General features: G+C 32.6%; 1 protein-coding gene across 2 annotated transcripts in view; it reads left to right on the plus strand.

Annotated features, from left to right (window-relative positions):
• The window catches only part of MINDY3 (MINDY lysine 48 deubiquitinase 3), a 106161-nt gene that overhangs the window by 13454 nt on the left and 73492 nt on the right, over positions 1-19215 (plus strand). For both annotated transcript variants that reach the window (XM_016203932.2, XM_016203933.2), the window contains exons 2-8: positions 2243-2322; positions 6122-6182; positions 7864-8040; positions 11441-11492; positions 12273-12387; positions 15621-15694; positions 17109-17188. In XM_016203932.2, coding sequence (XP_016059418.1) covers positions 2243-2322; positions 6122-6182; positions 7864-8040; positions 11441-11492; positions 12273-12387; positions 15621-15694; positions 17109-17188 — 639 coding nt within the window. The remainder of the gene's footprint in view (positions 1-2242; positions 2323-6121; positions 6183-7863; positions 8041-11440; positions 11493-12272; positions 12388-15620; positions 15695-17108; positions 17189-19215) is intronic.

Raw genomic sequence — 19215 nt, forward strand, 5'->3', positions numbered from 1 at the left:
GTGACCTCCTGAGTCAACACTCAACCACTGAGCACACTGGCTGGGCAAGCTCATTTCCTTTTGGCGCTGAATAATATTCTGGTGTCTGGGTTTACCACAATTTACCCATTCACCCACTGAAAGACATCTTGGCAGCTTTCAAGTTTTGGCAATTATGAATAGAGACATTAAAAACATTTGTTTGTAGGTTTTTGTTGTAGACATAAGTGTTCAACTCCTTTGGGCCAATACCAGGGAGTTTTTGGTGGGATCTGTAGGTGTTTTTGTTCTTAAATATATGATACACATATAAATACTGTTTGAAAGAGAGATTAAAAAGTAAAGAAAGAGGAGGTGGGTTGGTATGAATCCTCTATACCAGTAATTTTCAACCTTTTTCATCTCATGGCACACATAACTCATTACTAAAATTCTGTGGCACACCAAAAAATATATTTTTATTTTTGCTGATCTGACAAAAAATAGGTATAATTTTGATTGATTTACAAAAAAAAAAAAAAGTAATTACCCACCCTTTTTGCTCCAAAGAGACTTTAAAAATCCAGGTGCCTATACTTATATATAAAGATTTCTGGTACCAAAAATTAACCAATCAGATGCAACCTTACTATGCAGAGTGACCAATAAGATGCAGCTCTATTATATGACCTATATATTTATGGTTCACGATGGCATTCACACCTGACAGCTATTGTTGTGTTGGCTGTTGTCATTTTTGTATTTGACAATCTAAGGGAAAAGAGGTCGGTGCCCCTGACTGATCAGGTATTGCATGTTTTAAAAATTATTGTGGCAGACCTGTTGTAAATGGCTGCTCTATACTATATCTTACCTTCCTTGCTATCATGTAGTATTTCAAGCCAGATACTTCAAGCCTTTGTCCTATTTGCACGTGCTCTTCAAATCTTAATGTTTATCACAGAAATGTTGTTTGGATATCGTTTCTCCTCCATACTATGTTGCTTTTATTAGGTTGGCACTGTCTTTATAGGGCTGTTGATACAACCTCATCCCCATTCTGGTTATTTAAAAAAGAAAAAAAGTGTGATCATATTACTACTTTAATTAGTATTTGTCATTGTGTGGCTCTTCCCACTGTTAACTTCTTGTCAGCATCCCCTCCTCCCATTCCCCCTCTCCCCTATCGTAGCGCCATATTGCCTTTCAGCTCTGATCCATAAATGTGCCCTGCTCTTACTAACCCATTTTCTTTTAATAAAGGTTTTCTTTACCTGAAAGCCATCCTCCTACCCTTGCCTCTCTGGCAAATTCCTATTTTAGATCGACCTCAAAGTCATCTGTTATAATGTAACTGGGGCAGAGTAAGTCATTTTTTTCAGTATCCACAACAGTGTCTTCATACTTACGTTGTAAATTCATTTCTTTATTTTAGTGATTATTTGTCATGTCTGTCTTCACTTGGACTGTTGGCTCCTCCAGACGGGAGACTCATTCATTTATGCATATATCCTAGATGCTTGGTGCAATATCTGTTGGTTATTAAATATTTGTTAGATGAATGACTGAAGTATAATCTTTAATGAAACTTTACATATTCCTAGCCTGTTGGAATTGGAAGTGATCATTTTAAAGATAAGTAGACTGAGGTCTAGAGAGGTGAAATGATTTCCTAAAGGTTATATACATAATAACTCAATTCTCCTTACTTCTGTCCTTATGCTGCAGTATGCCAGTGCTCTCTGCGGCAACTTCTGCTAGCTGTTCTCAGTCAGTATTGGTTGGGGAATATTTAAATTAAGAGAGAGCCAATGTGAGTACAATCACTGCTATGTATGATGCCATTTAATTTTTAGCTTATAGAATGTGACTCAAAGATTGGACAAAAAATACATGTACTGTATGCAAAGCACCGTAAAATTTTGTTTGAATTCAGTAGATAGACTGTCTAGTCTTCCTTCAAGTAAATGAAATTATATAAAAGTCAGATTTGGTGTCCTTTTCTTCACTTTATCCCCTGAGTCCACTTAGAGGGGTCCCTGGATACAAAATATTGTGTGTGCATGTGTGTGTGTTTATGTGCATTTGGTGGGGGGAGCGTAGATTGCACATGTTTTTTCAAAGGGTTCCTTGCTCCCCCCAAAAGTTAACACTGCTTCTGACTGACTTAAAGATATTTTGCTATTGTGATAAGTGATCTTTCTCTAAGCAGAGTACATTAAACATTCTTTTAGCTGCTACTTGAATTACATTTTTAATCTTTGCTACTTGCTTTCATTTTTAGGGTTTGTGTTTAGTGAATCAGAGGGATCTGCATTAGAACAGTTTGAAGGTGGCCCCTGTGCTGTTATTGCACCTGTTCAGGTAACATAGACTACTTTACCAACTCCTTAGAGGGACATCCTCATACTTTACTTTCTGTTTTCTAATATATATACTTTGTAATCATGAGGCATGATTAGTTACCTCTTATCTTTTGTTCATGTAAATTGCTGTAGATATCCAAAATATAAGTAAATTCTGGAGAGACAGACAACAGTGTGGTGATTACCAGAGGGGAAGGGGGTTGGGGAAGTTAGAAGAGGGTATAGGGCAGATAAATGGTGAGGGAAGGAGACTTGACTTAGAGTGGTGAACATACATATGGTATAATTTTATTAACCAGTGTCACCCCAGTAAATTCAATAAACAAGTAAAAAAAAAAAAATGAATTCAGAACATGAGTAGGTTACATAGCAATAGCCTTTTGACTGTATTTTCAAGAAAACAGTAAGTGTTCCCTGCTTTTCAGAAAATGAGAAACTATTGATCATGTCATCTTTCTAATAAAATGATCATTTTACTACAGATAAATACATTATAGCAATGGTGCTATTTTCATTTGATCTCTTTATAAGAATGATATATCTAAAAAGTTGAATATGACAATATTTTCATGGCATGATTTGGCAGGTTATACTATTTTAGGCTTAGCTTTGGATTTTAAAATAAAATTAATAGCAAGTGATTTCAAACAGAATTCCCAAAATAAAAAAGATTTTTTTATCTTTATTTTTTATTTTATTAAACCCCATAAAACATAGGGTTAATCTGAATATATGTATTTGATTTCGAATCTTGCTGTGTTACATTGTTGGAATTTCAAAGCCTGATTTGTTATAAACTGTTACATTGTTAAAACCAAAAGTTGAATTTTTAGTTTACTGTTACACTTAGGTCTGAACAGCAGTGTAACTTCAAAACTGTTACAAAATAAGCTTGAATTTACTGTTTATGTTTTAATAAGCAGGTTTTGAAAATAAATATTTAATATGGTATTTATTATTCATTGGGCATAAAGAATGCATTCCTGAACTGTTAGCTTCAAAGTAAATTTCTGAAAACTTACACTTTATACACTTACATTATTAAATTAAAAATGCATTCTCTAAAGGAGAGGAAAAAACTTCATGGCTGATTCCAAAATATATTCTTTATAGGTCATTATTTTATTTCTTTAGAGAGTTGATATATATATTTTTTGCATTAGTAGAATTGTTAAGAAAAATTTGAACTTTGGGAGTTACTGAATATAAAGAATAAAATGTAACCATAAATTCATTATTAGAGCAATTATGTTGAATAACTGAGGCAGATTTTGGTTGCTAGAGGGAATCTTATTATCTGAATTTGAAGATTCCTTGTCTTCTCATTTGCAAGTAGGTTATATTAACACTGTCCCTCTTGGGCCATTAATAGTACCCTTAAGTCTTTTCTTATTGTAAGTCTATGGATTTAGGTAGATTCAAAGTATACTACAGGAGTTTTGTGTTTTATAAAATTCATTACATTTCCAAAATGGCAATTATTTTTTCAAGTGGGGTTGCTATGTATCAAGAGATAATTGTGATGTTCAAAATCCTGATGTATCTTTGAGATAGTAATTTAGCTTCATAGCCACATAAATCTTTTCAGTCATGGAGGAATTTTGTTTATATTGTAATTTCAAGTAAAAGTCAAAACTAAATCATTAAGAGTAATGAAGGGAAATGAGCAAATCCAGGTATTAAAACTTTTAAATTATAAAAATTAAAACATGCACTATTGCTAGAAGAATAGTCGTACTATAGATAATACAGTGGTAGACCACATCACATATAACAGTTTACGGAGACTTTATCACATCCATGATAAAGAAGGAACTACACATCAATGCTGGAATAAGTTTACTAAATGTTACTGCTATGACTGGCAGTTTGAGAGGAAAAATGAATTTAGATAATCTCATATCATGTACCAAATATATTCTTGATTATAATATTAAACTACAGAAAAACTAAAAATAATATAGTCAACCATTTAAAAAAAGTGTGAGTTTCTAACTCAGAAAAAATATTTGCAGTGAATATTAACTATAAGAGGATGTTGTCTTTCTTATACAAAAAATTTGAACAAACTGGCTATAAAACACTAAGACCCCAGAGGTGAAATGAGTATGTATATGCAGTCATAACAGGTGAAATGGTGCCAGACAGCCAAAGAATCAAGATGTTCAACCTCAGTAGGAATCCAAGAAAGTACAAATAAAACTATAACTAGTGTCTATTGTTTACTCCTCCTAATCTTTAAATAGAAAATAATTGCCAGTTCATATAAGGTAGGATGATGCTGGCATACTCATATATCGCTATGTAGTACAAATTTGTACTTTGATTTTGGAAGGAATTTTACATTATATTTGGAACCATGATAATGCAGATTTTCTTATACAATAATTGGTTTTCTGTGAATCTTTCCTAAAGAAAGAATCTTTAATATGGGAAATGTTGCATTTAAGAAGTAGCTTTTATATTTATAGTAGCAAAAAAATTACAAACAACCTAATGTACAGTAATGTGGTTTATACATGAAATAATGTTTAATAATGTTAATAATGTTAATTTTGATAGCTTGATAGAAGTTTAGTGAATGAGAATTATAGTTATGAATTCTGTGGGAAAACATTAAAATGGAAAATAATCACATACCCATTGTGCTTCTCACTTGTAATAAAATTTAAAATAGGTATGAAAGACTAGAAAAAAATATATCAAAATGCTAAGTAGTGAAATAATGGGTGTCTCACTTTTCCAAAATTTTATAATGTAGTTATAGTACTCAATTTTATGGTTCTCGTCATTTTGGGTAAAAATCAAAGCACTTGATTGTAGTGTTTGTAGGTTTTATTTCTGTGAGAATATTATGAAATATTAGGTTTTTGTTAAAATATTTTGAAGTAATTGCTTATTAGGTGCCAGGTACTGTGCTGCGTGCATTACATAGGTTATCTCATATAATCCTCACTGCAACCTTTTAAAGTTTGTGCTATTATTATTTTTAGCTAGTATGATAGTGGAACTAGGATTTAAACCTAGGTCTGACTAAAAGCAGTTCTCTTATTATATACTACTGCTTTCAAACACATATGAGTCAGGACCACTATAGTAACCTCTTTTTCTTAAATCTGCTCCATAGAGATTCAGATACAATAGATGGAGCAAGAATGTGCATTTTAGATAAGACTAGGATCCAAATAGCCCTTGAACTACAGTTTAAGAAGGAAACACTGTACTACACTGAACTGCTTTCTATTAAATCATCAGTGTAACATAATTGGCTCACATAAGGAAAGGTTAGAAGTCACTTCTTTTCCTTTTAAATCTTAACAGCTGATGTAGTTAAACAGGAAGTTAGAAACGTCTTATAATAAAGTGAAAACCCTTGCAGTGGAAGTCTTGTATCACAAATCAGAGCTAATAGAGCAGAACCACTTTTGTATTTAGATTTTTCCTCCAAGGAATCAGAGAAATGTGTACTTGTTTTTGTTTTATAGGGCCTTCACTTTACATTTCTTTAATTTCCAGTTATGTGTCTTATTTTGAGTAAATTCTTATATTTACCAGAAAATAAGTATTATGAAAGAAGAAGAATTCTATGGATATAGAATTAAGTTTATAATAGTATATTCTGAATAAATAACTATGCCCAATTACTGTTGAACATTAAGAGGAGCCATTTGAAATTTTTATAGCTATATTCAAAAGATTAGAAAGGAGGTACAAATTAGTTTTTTTCTGTTTTGAAATAGAATGATTAAAGTATATTTGTAATGCATGCTAATAATTATTGCTTTACTTGTATAAAGGCATTTCTTTTGAAGAAGCTCCTGTTTTCTTCTGAGAAGTCGTCTTGGAGGGATTGCCCAGGTACGATAGCTGCCTCGCAAACGTTTATTCCATCCTCTGTTTTACAGGTGATCTACGCAGCATTAATTGGTAATCATTTAGTTAAAATTATCTATCCTAAAAAGTAAACTATCAATGGGATATTTTTTCCTGAGGTTTTTTTTAATGTTTCAGAAAGATTCATGGACAGAGACTCTAAATTTTTAAGTACATATATTTCCAAATTTGGTTTTCCCAAGACATATAAGACAGGATAATAAAACTAAGGGAAAAAGCTTTGGCCTCTTGCTAAAACAAAGGTACATTACCTTAAACTTTTCAATTATAGCATACCATAAGGAATAGTTATTTATGTATGCTTGTTTTGTCTTTTTTGGCTTTGAGCAAGAACTCAGAGTTATCTTTGTATTTTTGCATATTTTAATATAATGTCTTATACAATGCAAATAAATTGCAAGTAATTCTGAATTAAGTTGCAAATGAAGCTGCCATAGCTTCTGCAATATGATTAGGTCAGAGAGCTGTATGGTACTACCTGATAATAAAAAAATTTACATTCTGCTTGACAGTTTATAAAACTCTTTACTTCACTTATACAGTTTTATGTGCATCTCACAATAACTTCTAGAAGGAGGTATATTATAATCCCAGTTAGTATATAAGGGGAAAACAACTTCCATTCCAAACCACGCACATAGAATCTACTAGTGATTTTGAATTTAAGAGTTAAAGTGTCACTGTCATGTCTTTTTTATTCATAGTGGGAATACAAAATAAATTTTATTAGAGAAGAGGCTATTCAAGAGATACTATTAACATGAATGTTTTATTAATTATATTTCTTGCACAGAGATATATCCACATTTATAAAAAATTTATATTGCATTGTCATTAATGTCATAAATGCTGTGAAGATTATAAAGTGAATGGCACAGTTCCTGCCTTTAAAGAACTTAAAATCTATTAGGAGAGATAGAAACCTCCCTCCAGCATAAAATTTTGCATAGGATATGTATACATCTTATCCCCTTTGAAAGTTTCAGAACGCAAAACTACTTTTGGAGAGTAATACTTCTCAAAAGGGGAAGGTGGCTAAGGTTCAGGAAGAAATTGAGCATTTGTGCTCTTCTATAAAAATCTATAGTTCAAATCACTGCAATGCAGTATCAGTAGATTCTGTATTATGCAGCGTAACCACAATGGACCCTGCTAATGGGATGGATTGTGGTATTGTTTGTGCTGAGGATATGTTACCTCGTTATCCTTACCCTCTGGGACAGGGGGAGCAAAGACGTTAGATTAATTCAGAAATGAGGGAAAAGTAAAGGTTTCAGCAGGTCTTGACTTTGTGCCTGGCTCTACAATAAAGGAAACCTTCATGGCTTAAAAGTTTCATTTGCATCTAAGAAAGAGGAGATGAGCATCAGGGAGCAATTTTTCCTCCTAATGTTTAATTCTGCATTTTTTAGGATTCTTTTTCTCAGTAATGGAAATATTTAGTAATGGTGACATTGTAACCCTCAAGCACATTATTTTTCTAAAATATAATTTCAGATCAGTTGTTCATGGATTTTCCCCCCACTTAAAATGCTTAATTTTCATCATTAAATTAAAACATTCTTAAAATTGTTATTCATGACTGTTTTTTTGTTTTTTTTTTCCGAAAGAAAACCATTATAACTTATACTTTGGTTATTTTTAGAGGAAGAGCGGAAGGAACTCCTTTGTCACACCTTATGTGATATTTTAGAAAGTGCCTGTTGTGACAATTCTGGATCATACTGCTTGGTTTCATGGTTAAGAGGAAAGACAGCCGACGAAACTGCTAGTATTTCTGGGAGTCCTGCAGAGTCTAGTTGCCAAGTGGAACATTCTTCTTGTAAGATACATTTTTTCCCCTAATTTATTATGCCTTTGTTTTAATAAAACTAATGAAAAATTTAAAGAAAAAGAATTAAAAATTTCATAACATATTTCTTTTTTGGCCTAAGCTTAATTCATGAGCCTTAGTATTTTTTATTTCCCTTTTGACTATTTTAATTACTAGAGGATATTGCATTTGTTTATATTTGCTTTCATTTTTGAAAAAAGGAAATATATCTCTTAAACTTTTAAAAAATTCTAGTTAACCTCCTGTTTGAAGACATTCTCTTGTGAACTTTGAAACTCTCATTTAGAAAGTTTAAAGAACATATTTCTATATACTTTTATTTCAAATGCCTTAACATTTACTTTGGTATTGGGGAAAAAAAAGGCTTTTTTTTTTTACTTTAGAAAAATTTTTTTTTTCTATTTTGTTCATCAATTTATTTTGTTCTTTAGATTCTACATATAAGTGAGATCATGTGATATTTGTCTTTCTCTCCCTGGCTTATTTCACTTAGCATAATATTCTCCTGAAAATGTTTTTAATTGATTCTTAGAGCAAAGATGGGAACAAATTTTTTCATTACCTGTTGTTTCCATTCCTCCTGAACTTTTTGGATATTGTTAATATATATGAATTATTTTAAAGTAATTTTGAGTTTTAATTTTGCCTTCATGTAAGTTTTTTGTACTTTGAAGATTTTTCTTTAATTAAGTAACAGCTATTCTCATTATAAAAATAATATATTCTATAGTCTTTAGCCTTTGAAAATTCTTATGTAATTGGCATAAAAACTGCCAGAATGAACTAGTGGTACAGAAACTAGATAAAAAGAGTTGCTGTTCTGTTTTTCTTTTCACGAACTATCTTGCTTTAGCAGGTGGCTTTTGGTGATCGGTAGTTCCAAGGGCTTATATTGAATAAGTGACTTATTTTACCTGTAATGCATTCCATTAACTATCATCTCTGGAAATTATTTTTAAATAAATTAGACAACCAATTTCTAGAAAGTAAATTTTGATTGTCATATATATCTTACTTTCCTTATAGGACTGTCTATAATGCACTATTGCCTCCTTGAGCTAAAATGTGTCTGCGATGTCAGCGTTTTCTCTCCTACCTCTGCAGTTACAATGGCCAATTCTAATAGCACATTTGCAAGGAAAAATTTAAAAAATTTTAAAGTTCAGTGATGTTTCTTTTTCAGGCCTTTCATCATAGCCTTTCAAAAAAATTTAGCATTTTAAGAGTTGATAATACAGCTGAAGGAAATCAGTGGAAAATATTCACAAGGATGATAGTAAAAAATGTCATTATGATTGGTTTTAAATATTTTCCAGGTTTTACTGAGTTGCATGTAAGCATGTTTAATAGTTTCATTAAGGTTATCAAAACTTTGACAATAATAGTTGAACTAATTAAAAGTTCTTTTACAGATTAGGTGCTTAAAGTCAGTCTATATTATAATATAAGAAAATAGCAAGATCTTTTTTTGTAACCTTTTTTTATTAGTATCTTAGTGTATACTGTGTACTTACTATGGACTATACTGTATATTCCATAGTGATAGGTTAAATGACCTGATAATACATTAACTTTGGTACTTCAGTAACTAATTTAGGTAGGCATACTATATTGAATTCCCCTTCAAAAATCATATTTTAGTAATTTTCCAATTTACTTTGCCTCATTTTAAAAGTGGACATGAATTAAACCAGATTTTAAATTTGTTTTTTTTATAATCGTATAAATTTGAAAAGTTTTGTTAACTAAAAATTTGAAAATTCTTATGTAATTGGCCTAAAAACTGCCAGAATGAACTAGGGATACAGAAACAGGTAAAAAGAGTTATTGTTCTGTTTTTCTTTTCTTAGATGTTGACAAATGAAATGAACTTATGTTAAAATTTTGATTCCATGTAACAATCTATTTTACCTGTTCTTTCCTCTATTCCCAGCTATGTTCTTTTTCCTGTGTTTTATATTTTTCCACCATCCTGCCTGCTAAGCTTTTTATTTTGCTTGCCTTCTTTCTCTAAATTACTATCTTTGTGTCAAGTTTTGTAGTGTATGCCCAGTAAAATTATTTAGATAATCAGGCACAGAAAAATTAGTACAACTTGGAAAAGGTTGGGTAGAATTTTTATTTTATCCTGAAATTTTAACTGTGAACTATTTTCCCCATTGTTAATATTACATTCTGTACAAACATTAATTTCATTGGCTTGTGTGGTGTGTATAGTTTTGGCTTCTGGTAACCGCACACTTGTTTGCAGTAGTGAGTACTCAGGTTCAATTTCAGTCTGTTTCCCACACAAATCAAAAGATTACTTAAGCCACTGGATTTTTAAAAATTTTAAAAAGTAGTTGGAAACATTTGAAAATTGATACTAGACTTTGAAAGGCTAGTGTAATGTGAATTTTAAATTGTAAAGAAAAAATTTAAAATTTTTAGTTCTTACGGAATTAGTTTTTCTAGTGAGAATTAATATTTGAAAGTACTAAGATTTGCTTTATCAATGTGTATAAACACATATGAAATTGCTCATTGTGATAAATTGGAGAAGGCATTTTGATTCATCATTAAGGACTTTATCTTTGTGGAGCCAGGACTCTCAGGGTTGAAATCTCAGCTTTGCTGTTTACCGCTGTGTGTACTTGAGAGGATTCTCTGTGCCCCAGTTTCCTCTTCTGTGAAATGAGGACGAATAGGGCTGTTATGAGGGTTAAGTGAGGTGAGACCTGTGGAGCATTTGGAAAGGGGCCTGGCACTTAGAAAAGTGCTAAATACACATTAACTTTGATTTAAATGCTTTCTCTGATTTACTTTGATTTTTAAAAATTGATAATTATACTGTATTAATAAACATAATCTAAAAAAGTTACCAAAAACTTCTCAACAGTAATGTGGGAACAAACTTAAAGCTGTCGTTGAACCTGTATAGTTTCAAAGTGCTATGCCTTTTTATACACGTTTGTTTAATAATTATACATTAAATGTAAAGATTTTATATTATAAAGAGGAAGATTAGCTAAGATGATTTTACAGGATCTATGGATTGAAAGATTATATGAAAGTGCAGGACACATTATAATGATGTGTGAAGCACTATGCTTGCCAATAATTTCTCATATTTTATAAGCTACCCTAGGATAATTGAATTGAAAAGAAGTGTATTATTTAATCACCCTTCTACATTCTCAGTATTATATCCATTTTAGTTATAATCATGGTAACTAAGGTGTTGAAATAAAAGTTTATATTATAGTAAAGTTGAAAATAAACTGAGGATTTTAAGTGAGTAAGGAAAGAGGGAAATTTTTGATTGCTTGAAAGTATTTACAGCCTGCTGTGTGTATCTTGTGTCATTTATTTGCCATGTGTAGTGCTGAAAAGTGTCTTTTATGTATAGCTGCCTTGGCTGTCGAAGAGCTTGGCTTTGAGCGATTTCATGCATTAATTCAGTAAGTAACATTGGAACATTTAAAATACTTACCTTGTGGACACATTGTCATTTTAAATCTGTTTATACTGGGGAAAGGTACTTAGATTTATATGCCTGAGGATTAATTTGTTTTCAAATTAAAAAATAATTTGTAAATGTGTACTTAAATTATTCAGATTCCTAAATTAACTATCAAAATAAACTTTTTATAACATTAAAAGCTTTTTCATCATTACAATGAAAAATAATTTTAGCTTAATGTTTCTCTGTCCTGAGTATAAAGGTTTGTAATAGAATAAATATTTGTATTATTATTTGTTTGTCAAAATATGCTTTCTACAATTTTCATTCAAAGGTCCATGTTTTCGTTAGAGCATTTAAACTTTTTATTACAAAATAAAAGGTAAGCATAGCTATGGTGATAGGATTATAAGTGGCATTGGATTTGAAATATAACATTAATTTCTTTTAAAAGGAGTCACAAATGTACAAAAGTCAAGTTTTGTTTGTTCTTAAACTCATTTTAGAAGACAGTTTACCTATGAGATGAAGAGATTCCCTACCATACGCATTCTGTTGTAATGGGATATATTATATATAGTGACAGTTATCAGCAATAGCTTTTGCTTTTAATGGCTAAATTTGTATTTGAAAATTTGAGACACTTAAAAAAAATCTCCTGTTTGTATATATACATCTTAATGTATAAGACAATTTAACAGTTTCCCCATTTATGGGTGTATTAAACCTTATGGTGATACTAATACTTAATTCTTTTCACTCCCTCTCCCCTCCCCAGGAAAAGATCATTTAGAAATTTATCTGAATTAAAAGATGCTGTCTTGGACCAGTATTCAATGTGGGGAAACAAATTTGGAGTATTGCTTTTTCTGTATTCTGTGTTACTGACAAAGGTTTGTTTAAGAAGATGCTTCTCCTGGCTTTTATTAGTTTGAGTTTAATAGTATAGTTTTCTTCTTCTTTTTTAAAAAAATTATTTGTTTATTTATTTAAATTTATCTTTATTGTTGAAAGTATTACAGATGTCCCCCTTCCCCCCACTGACCTCCTCCTCCCCTCTCCTGTCCCCTCCCCAGGCCTTCACCGAACGATTGTCTGTGTCCATGGGTTATGCATATAAGTTCTTTGGTTAATCTCTTCCCCCCAAAACACCCCCTTCCCTCTAAGAATCATCAGTCTGTTCCATGCTTCCATGACTCTGGATCTATTTTGTTTATTAGTTTATTTTGTTCATTTGATTCCACATATAAATTAGATCATGTGATATTTGTCTTTCTCTAACTGGCTTATTTCACTTAGCATAATAATCTCCTGGTCCCTCCACATTGTCTCAAAGGATAATAGTTCCTTCTTTTTTATAGCTGCATAGTATTCCATGGTGTAAATGTCCCCACAGCTTTTTTATCCACTCATCTACTGATGGGCACTTGGGCTGTTTCCAGATCTTAGCTATTGTAAATTGCGCTGCTATGAACATACGGGTGCATATATTCTTTCTGATTGTTGTTTCGGGCTTCTTAGGTTATATTCCTAGACGTGGAATCACTGGGTCAAACGGCAGTTCCATTTTTAAATTTTTGAGGGAGCTCCACACTGTTTTCCATATTGGTTGTACTAGTCTGCATTCCCACCATAGTATATTTTTCCTGCTATGAAGAAAAAATGTATTCTTGATGCTGTTTCTAAATTTTAGAATAAAAATATCTTATGCTGATAATAATTCTCTTTTGTCACCACCTATTTGATACTTAACCACTTTGAGGTTTATTTTCACCCTGCTCTTCTGGACTTCAGAGGTTATCAATAATGCGCTAATTATGAAATACACGCAGTTCTTCTGAATTTTGTTTTTTTTGCTCTTAGCAATGTCTGGCAATTGACACCTTAATCCTTCTGGAAGCTCTTTCTAACCCCTACTCCCTTTCTTATCTGATAAGTCATTGCACTAAGTTCTCTTTCTATAATGTCTCATAATTACTTTTTTGTTTATATCTTTCTTTCCATCTTTATCAAATATCTTTTTGTTCTTTCTCTTCTCCACTAAACTTTCATATTCCAGAAATTTCAGTCCCTGGGTTTTGTTTCTGTATTCTGCTTCTTTTATGGGTATTTTAGTCTCTCAATTTACCTTTATGTGTTTAATTCCAATATGTACAGTACCAGCCCTGCCCTTTTCCCCCAAGTGCCAATCTCATATCTTTAGTAGCTTGTTAACCTTAATTATTCTACTAGATTTACCATGCTAAAATCAAACTTCTTTCATTTGACAAAGGTTTATTGACTCTATATTAGGTGCTGGGCCAATGTGGGATATAATTGTATTTAATGGTTCCTCTTCAGTGTTGTAAAAACAGTTGACACATTAATGATTACCTCCGTTATGGCATCGTTTTTTGGTGTTTCTTTGTTGCGTGCACAAAGCAGAAGGGAAAGTAGTAAAGGTATGCCTAAGTTTATTTGGTGAAATCAATGTGGGACCTTATATAGTAGGGATCATTCGATGGAAGAGGAAAACTTTTCTAGACAGAAAAGCTGTGGGAAGATTTTCCAAGCAGTGGGAAGAGCAAGTATAAAGGTATAATCAATTGAGGGTATAACACATGTCTGGGGAACCATAAGATGTTCCATATTACTGCAGCATAAGCCACCAGAACGGCAGATGTGGAAGATGAGACTGGGTAGTTATATAAATAAGGTTTAGAGTATGAAGGTCCTTGTATATTATGCAAAAATACTTTAGTTTCATGTGGTCAAAATTAGAATGAAATAAGATTTTTCAACAGGGGAGTAGCACGATCTTTTTGTTAATAAAAGTTTCCTTAAATTGGGATAAGAGTTATACTGGAGGGAGTTGGTGTGTGGAGTATAAGTCTAGAGTCAGAAAAATTAGAAAAGTGATTATGGAAGTAAGTGAACCTAAGCTAAGGCGGTGACCGTGGAAATGGAAAAGAAAGGGAGCATGTTTAGAAGCATGTTTTAAATTTAGAAATTTAAAAACAGTTAATAGGATGTTTAAGTGAAAGGACCAAAAGTATTTGGTAGTTGGTTAGAGGTGAATACCAGTGGTGGAGGTATTTAAGTGACTGGTTTCTTACGATCCTCTTAACTTTCATTCTGCCAGTTTTTTATGTTCAGGACTTTGGATACCTCCTCTGTTTCTTGTCCTTTATAGCCAATAAACCATCATGTCTAGTTTTTCCTTGAGCCTGTCTTTGAAATGATGTCCTGTCTCTCCCCAGTGACTACATCACTTGTTTCTATTGTTCATTTTGGCTTTATCAGAGCCTGCTTTGTATTGTTTTCAAGGAAGGCAAGTGCAAGATCTCATACTTATGTCCTCCTACATGTACTTCTGCAATCATTAAATACTTCAATCATTGATTAATCATCTCTTTAACCCTTAGAAGTTGCCTGAAATCTGATAGAACCAATGATATATTATCTTTGTCATTTTGGAGTTGTGCCTAGGTCTTCTTGTAGTGACCCAGTATCTAGACCTTTTGGGATTTGGATGCCCTTTTGGGGATTAAAAGTATCAGAAAATTGTTTTTTATGAAAATAAGAAACTTCTTGCTTTTTTAATTTATATTTTTGTCCATGCACATTTGAATTACCAGTATTTGTGAGGACACACAATCAGAAGCACACCTTCCATTTTCTTATGTGATTTTAAATTTCTACTCTATGAACACTTATGTGTGCATGTTTTTAGAAACAATAAGCTTTTTAAATGACCTAAGAAAATATATCAGATGCCTTAGCAGGTGTATTAGTTTTGAATTTAATTTAGCCTAAAGTTAAATGAATATTAACTTTGGATTAAATAATTTTCTCTTTCCTCCTCTTGAAACTTAAACATCTCTCTATCCACTTAACCAACATTAGATCTGTTACCTGTATTCTTTATATAGCACCCACAAAAGAAAATAAAAAGATATTCCTGGAGAAACTACTTCTTACCATTATCATCTCAAATGCATCCTTGATTCAAATCTGGTTAATTCTTTGGGAGAAAAGTTAAATAATTGTGTTTTATTAATTTATAGTATGAACTGGTCAATATTTAAGCTACTATAATTTTCATTTTTAGTTTTTAAAATAAGCCAAGAATATTTGTTTTCTTTAGGGCATTGAAAACATAAAAAACGAAATTGAAGATTCAACTGAGCCTTTGATAGATCCTGTGTATGGGCATGGCAGGTAATTAACTAAAATCTGTTATCTTAGAATAAAGTACTACAGAGTCAGAAAATTTTGCTTGTCTGCTTACAGCATAAAGTCTATGAATTGGAGCAGGCTCGTGCTTTATGCATTGCTTGCCTTATGTATGGAATGTTAATTTCCACTTTAGGTTTATGTATGCAGTGCATTTATTGTGGCACATATTTTGTTTCAAGATGGCAGGGGAGTATTGTAACAAATTCTGCTTTCTGTTCCATTTATGAAACTTAAATAGATGACATTTATTCATTTTTACTTAGCAATAGGTATATCCTTACCTCTTCATAAGGGCTTTCCTGCTTGGGTGAAAACATTTTTTTCTTATTTTTCTCTGTGAAACTACCCTTCCTCTCAAGCTTTTTTGTAGCTCTTTTTGTTAAAATAGATAAAACAGCTCTGACCGGTTTGGCTTAGTGGTTAGAGTGTCGGCCTGCAGGCTGAAGGGCCCCAGTTGCGGCCAACAGCATGTACATCAGTTGCAGGCTCGTCCCCAGCCCCGGTCGGGGTGTGTGTGGGAGGCAACTAGTTGATGTGTTGCTCTCACATCGATGTTTCTCTCTCTCTCTCTCTCTCTCTGTCCCCCTCCTCCCACCCTCCTACTCTCTCTGTAAAGCAATGGAAAAAATATCCTCTGGCGAGGATTCAAAAAAAAGATAAAACAGTGATTATTAACTCTCTAAAAAGTAAGTACTTTTCACCCTGGCTGGTGGTGTTAAGTGGTTAGAATATCAGCCCTAGCACCAAAGCGTCTCAGGTTCGATTTCTGGTCAAGGGCAAGAACCTGGGTTGCAGGTTTGTTCCGCAGCCCTGATCAGGGCTCATGCAGGACACAACCCATCCATGTGTCTCTCTCACATGGATATTTCTCTTTCTGTTTCTTTTTCTCTTTCTCTCTCTCCTCCTCCCTCCCTCCCACTCTCTCTAAAACTCAATGGAAAAAATATCCTTGAGTGAGGATTAACAAAACAAAAAAATAAGTACTTTTCTTTATAACTTTCTACCTCTGAGGTTAAAATTCACGTATGTTCCATCAAGCACAAAATAATAACATTTATATATGTATTTTTAAAGGTGATTATAAATATTAAGTAAATTATCCACCCAAGTATCATTTTTTATTCATTCAAATATGGTATCTTAGATAAAGTTGTTAAATTTAAAGGAATAAATAGAACAATAGATACCATTGTGGTGATTCATTTGGTGATTCAGTTAACAAGGCTGTTATTCAGTTGAATGTATAAAATGAAAAATGTAAGGTTTTTCCCAACTTTGTTTCTTAAACAACATAATTTAATGTAAAAAGTGATTACTTTATCCCTTCCCATAGGGATCATTTTATTTGAAAATTTGTTTATTCATGTTTTAATTACTTTTTAATTTTTATTAATAGCCAAAGTTTAATTAACCTCCTATTGACGGGACATGCTGTTTCTAACGTATGGGATGGTGATAGAGAATGCTCAGGAATGAGTAAGTATATTCTTTGTGTATTTATCTCTTTTATGATTAATATTTCACTAGAATATAATTGGTTGTTGTTCATCTGCTTAATGGCCCTGCATTACTTAGAGCTTAAGGTAAGTGCTTTATAATAGAAGAATCCTTTACAGTTTTCAAGGCATCATAATGTGAAGAACATAGACTTTGAAGGCAAACTTGGACTCAAATTCCAAGTTACTTTACTTCTCAAGCCTTAAGTTTTCTCTCGTATAAAGTTGGGATTGCAGGACTATCTTTTTTAGAAAAAGTAAAATATAGATCTCTTTATATGTAGATTTTTATAAATCTGGAACACTTGCATTTTGCTTAAAATTAAGGAGAATTACTACAAGTATTATGATTTGAAACATTTGCTTTGAGAGTATAGTGGTTTTTCCTGTATTACTTTTAATGTACATCATTTCCTTTAAGATAGTGGGAAAATTTAATGTCATCTGAGAATTTTACCCTCTTTGCCATTACCTCCATTTCTGGTCTAAATTATTTCTTTCTTGTAGCTTCATATGTTGCCAGGGACATTGAAGTAACACATCTTTGGCCAGTCCATGCAGCTAAGGAGACCAGATACATACCTCTGAATAAAATGCCCTTCAGCTTATTGCTCAGTCAGTCTAAATTCATGTATTTACTCATTCAACTTATATTGAGTAAGTACTTGTGTACCTTCTGTTGAAGTATGTAGTATAAACAGGAAGTTCGTAATCCCTGTAGTTCATGGGGAAAATTCTTTCTTTCTTCTATAATTAGATTAAACTGTCACCAAATGTCAGAAGCAAATATTATGATTGAGAAAATAATAGTTACTGTTTTTTGGTGCGGTTTAAATGAGAGTCTTGATCTTATATTTGAATTTTTCTTAAATTTTAGAAATATGTATAGTTAATTAACAGGAACATGAAAGGATATAACATTAAGTAAAAAAATCAGTAAAAATTACATAATTTCAGAATTAAAAAGAACCTTTTGAGAATATTGTGCTAAGGAAATAAGTCAGATGGAAAAGTCAAGAGCCATATGATTTCACTCATGTGAGATATAAAACTGAAAGCAACACATGAACAAGACAAATAATCAAACAAAAAACCTCAGGCAGTGACAACAGTATCGTGGTTACCAGAGGGAAGGGCAGTGGGGGTAGGTAGTAAAGGGTAAAAGGGGTCAAATATATGGTGACAGAAGGAGATTTGACTTTGGGTGGTGAAAACACAGTGCAATATACAGATGATGTATTATAGAATTGTACACTTGCAACCTATATCATTTTATTAGCCAGTGTCACCCCCAAATAATACTAAAAAAAATTATATAACTTCAGAATTAAAAAGCACCTCAGCACAATCCAGCCCTTCAATTTACTGTTTAAGAAATTTAAGAACTACCCTCCCTCCCTACATTAGGTAATATATGGAAATTATTCGCTTCATGATGAGGTTAGAATGAGAACCTAGTTTTGCTAATTTCTGGTAAAAGTCAAAATTTAAACAGTAAAATTCGCAGACCAATTACACAAGTTATCTTGCTCAATTTTTTTGTAATTGAGCCCACCCTCTTCTTGAATCCTCATTCTGATTAATAGCTGAAGGCATTTCATCCTGCCAATAAAAGGTATGTGTCAGTCTCTCTTGAGTAATATGCATGTTTCTCCTCCCACTCACCCACGATGGCTTCTGCACATCTCCTCCTCTTCTCCCAGCAGTTTCTGTGCACTGAGGTATCTTATGTCACCTGAGATGATTAGGGAAGGAATATCTGGTTCCTGCTGAACTTGGATGAGGTAGCTCATCCCACTTGGCCTCTGTCCTTGCTGCCCTGTGTGCTGTGGCTCAGAACTCTTCCCACCAGGTCTTATGTTCCTTGCTCTGGCTCTTGGTACTAGTTATCATGGTCCTTCTCTCTGCACATTCTACAGATGCTCCTAGGCTCTTCTGTTTCCACAGCCAGAATATTCTTTCTGTCTCCCTAGGTGTTTCCTCGCCCAGCCCCCCATAGGCTTTCTT

Source organism: Miniopterus natalensis, chromosome 1 (genome assembly GCF_054644295.1).
Source record: "Miniopterus natalensis isolate mMinNat1 chromosome 1, mMinNat1.hap1, whole genome shotgun sequence".
Lineage (NCBI taxonomy): Eukaryota > Metazoa > Chordata > Mammalia > Chiroptera > Miniopteridae > Miniopterus > Miniopterus natalensis.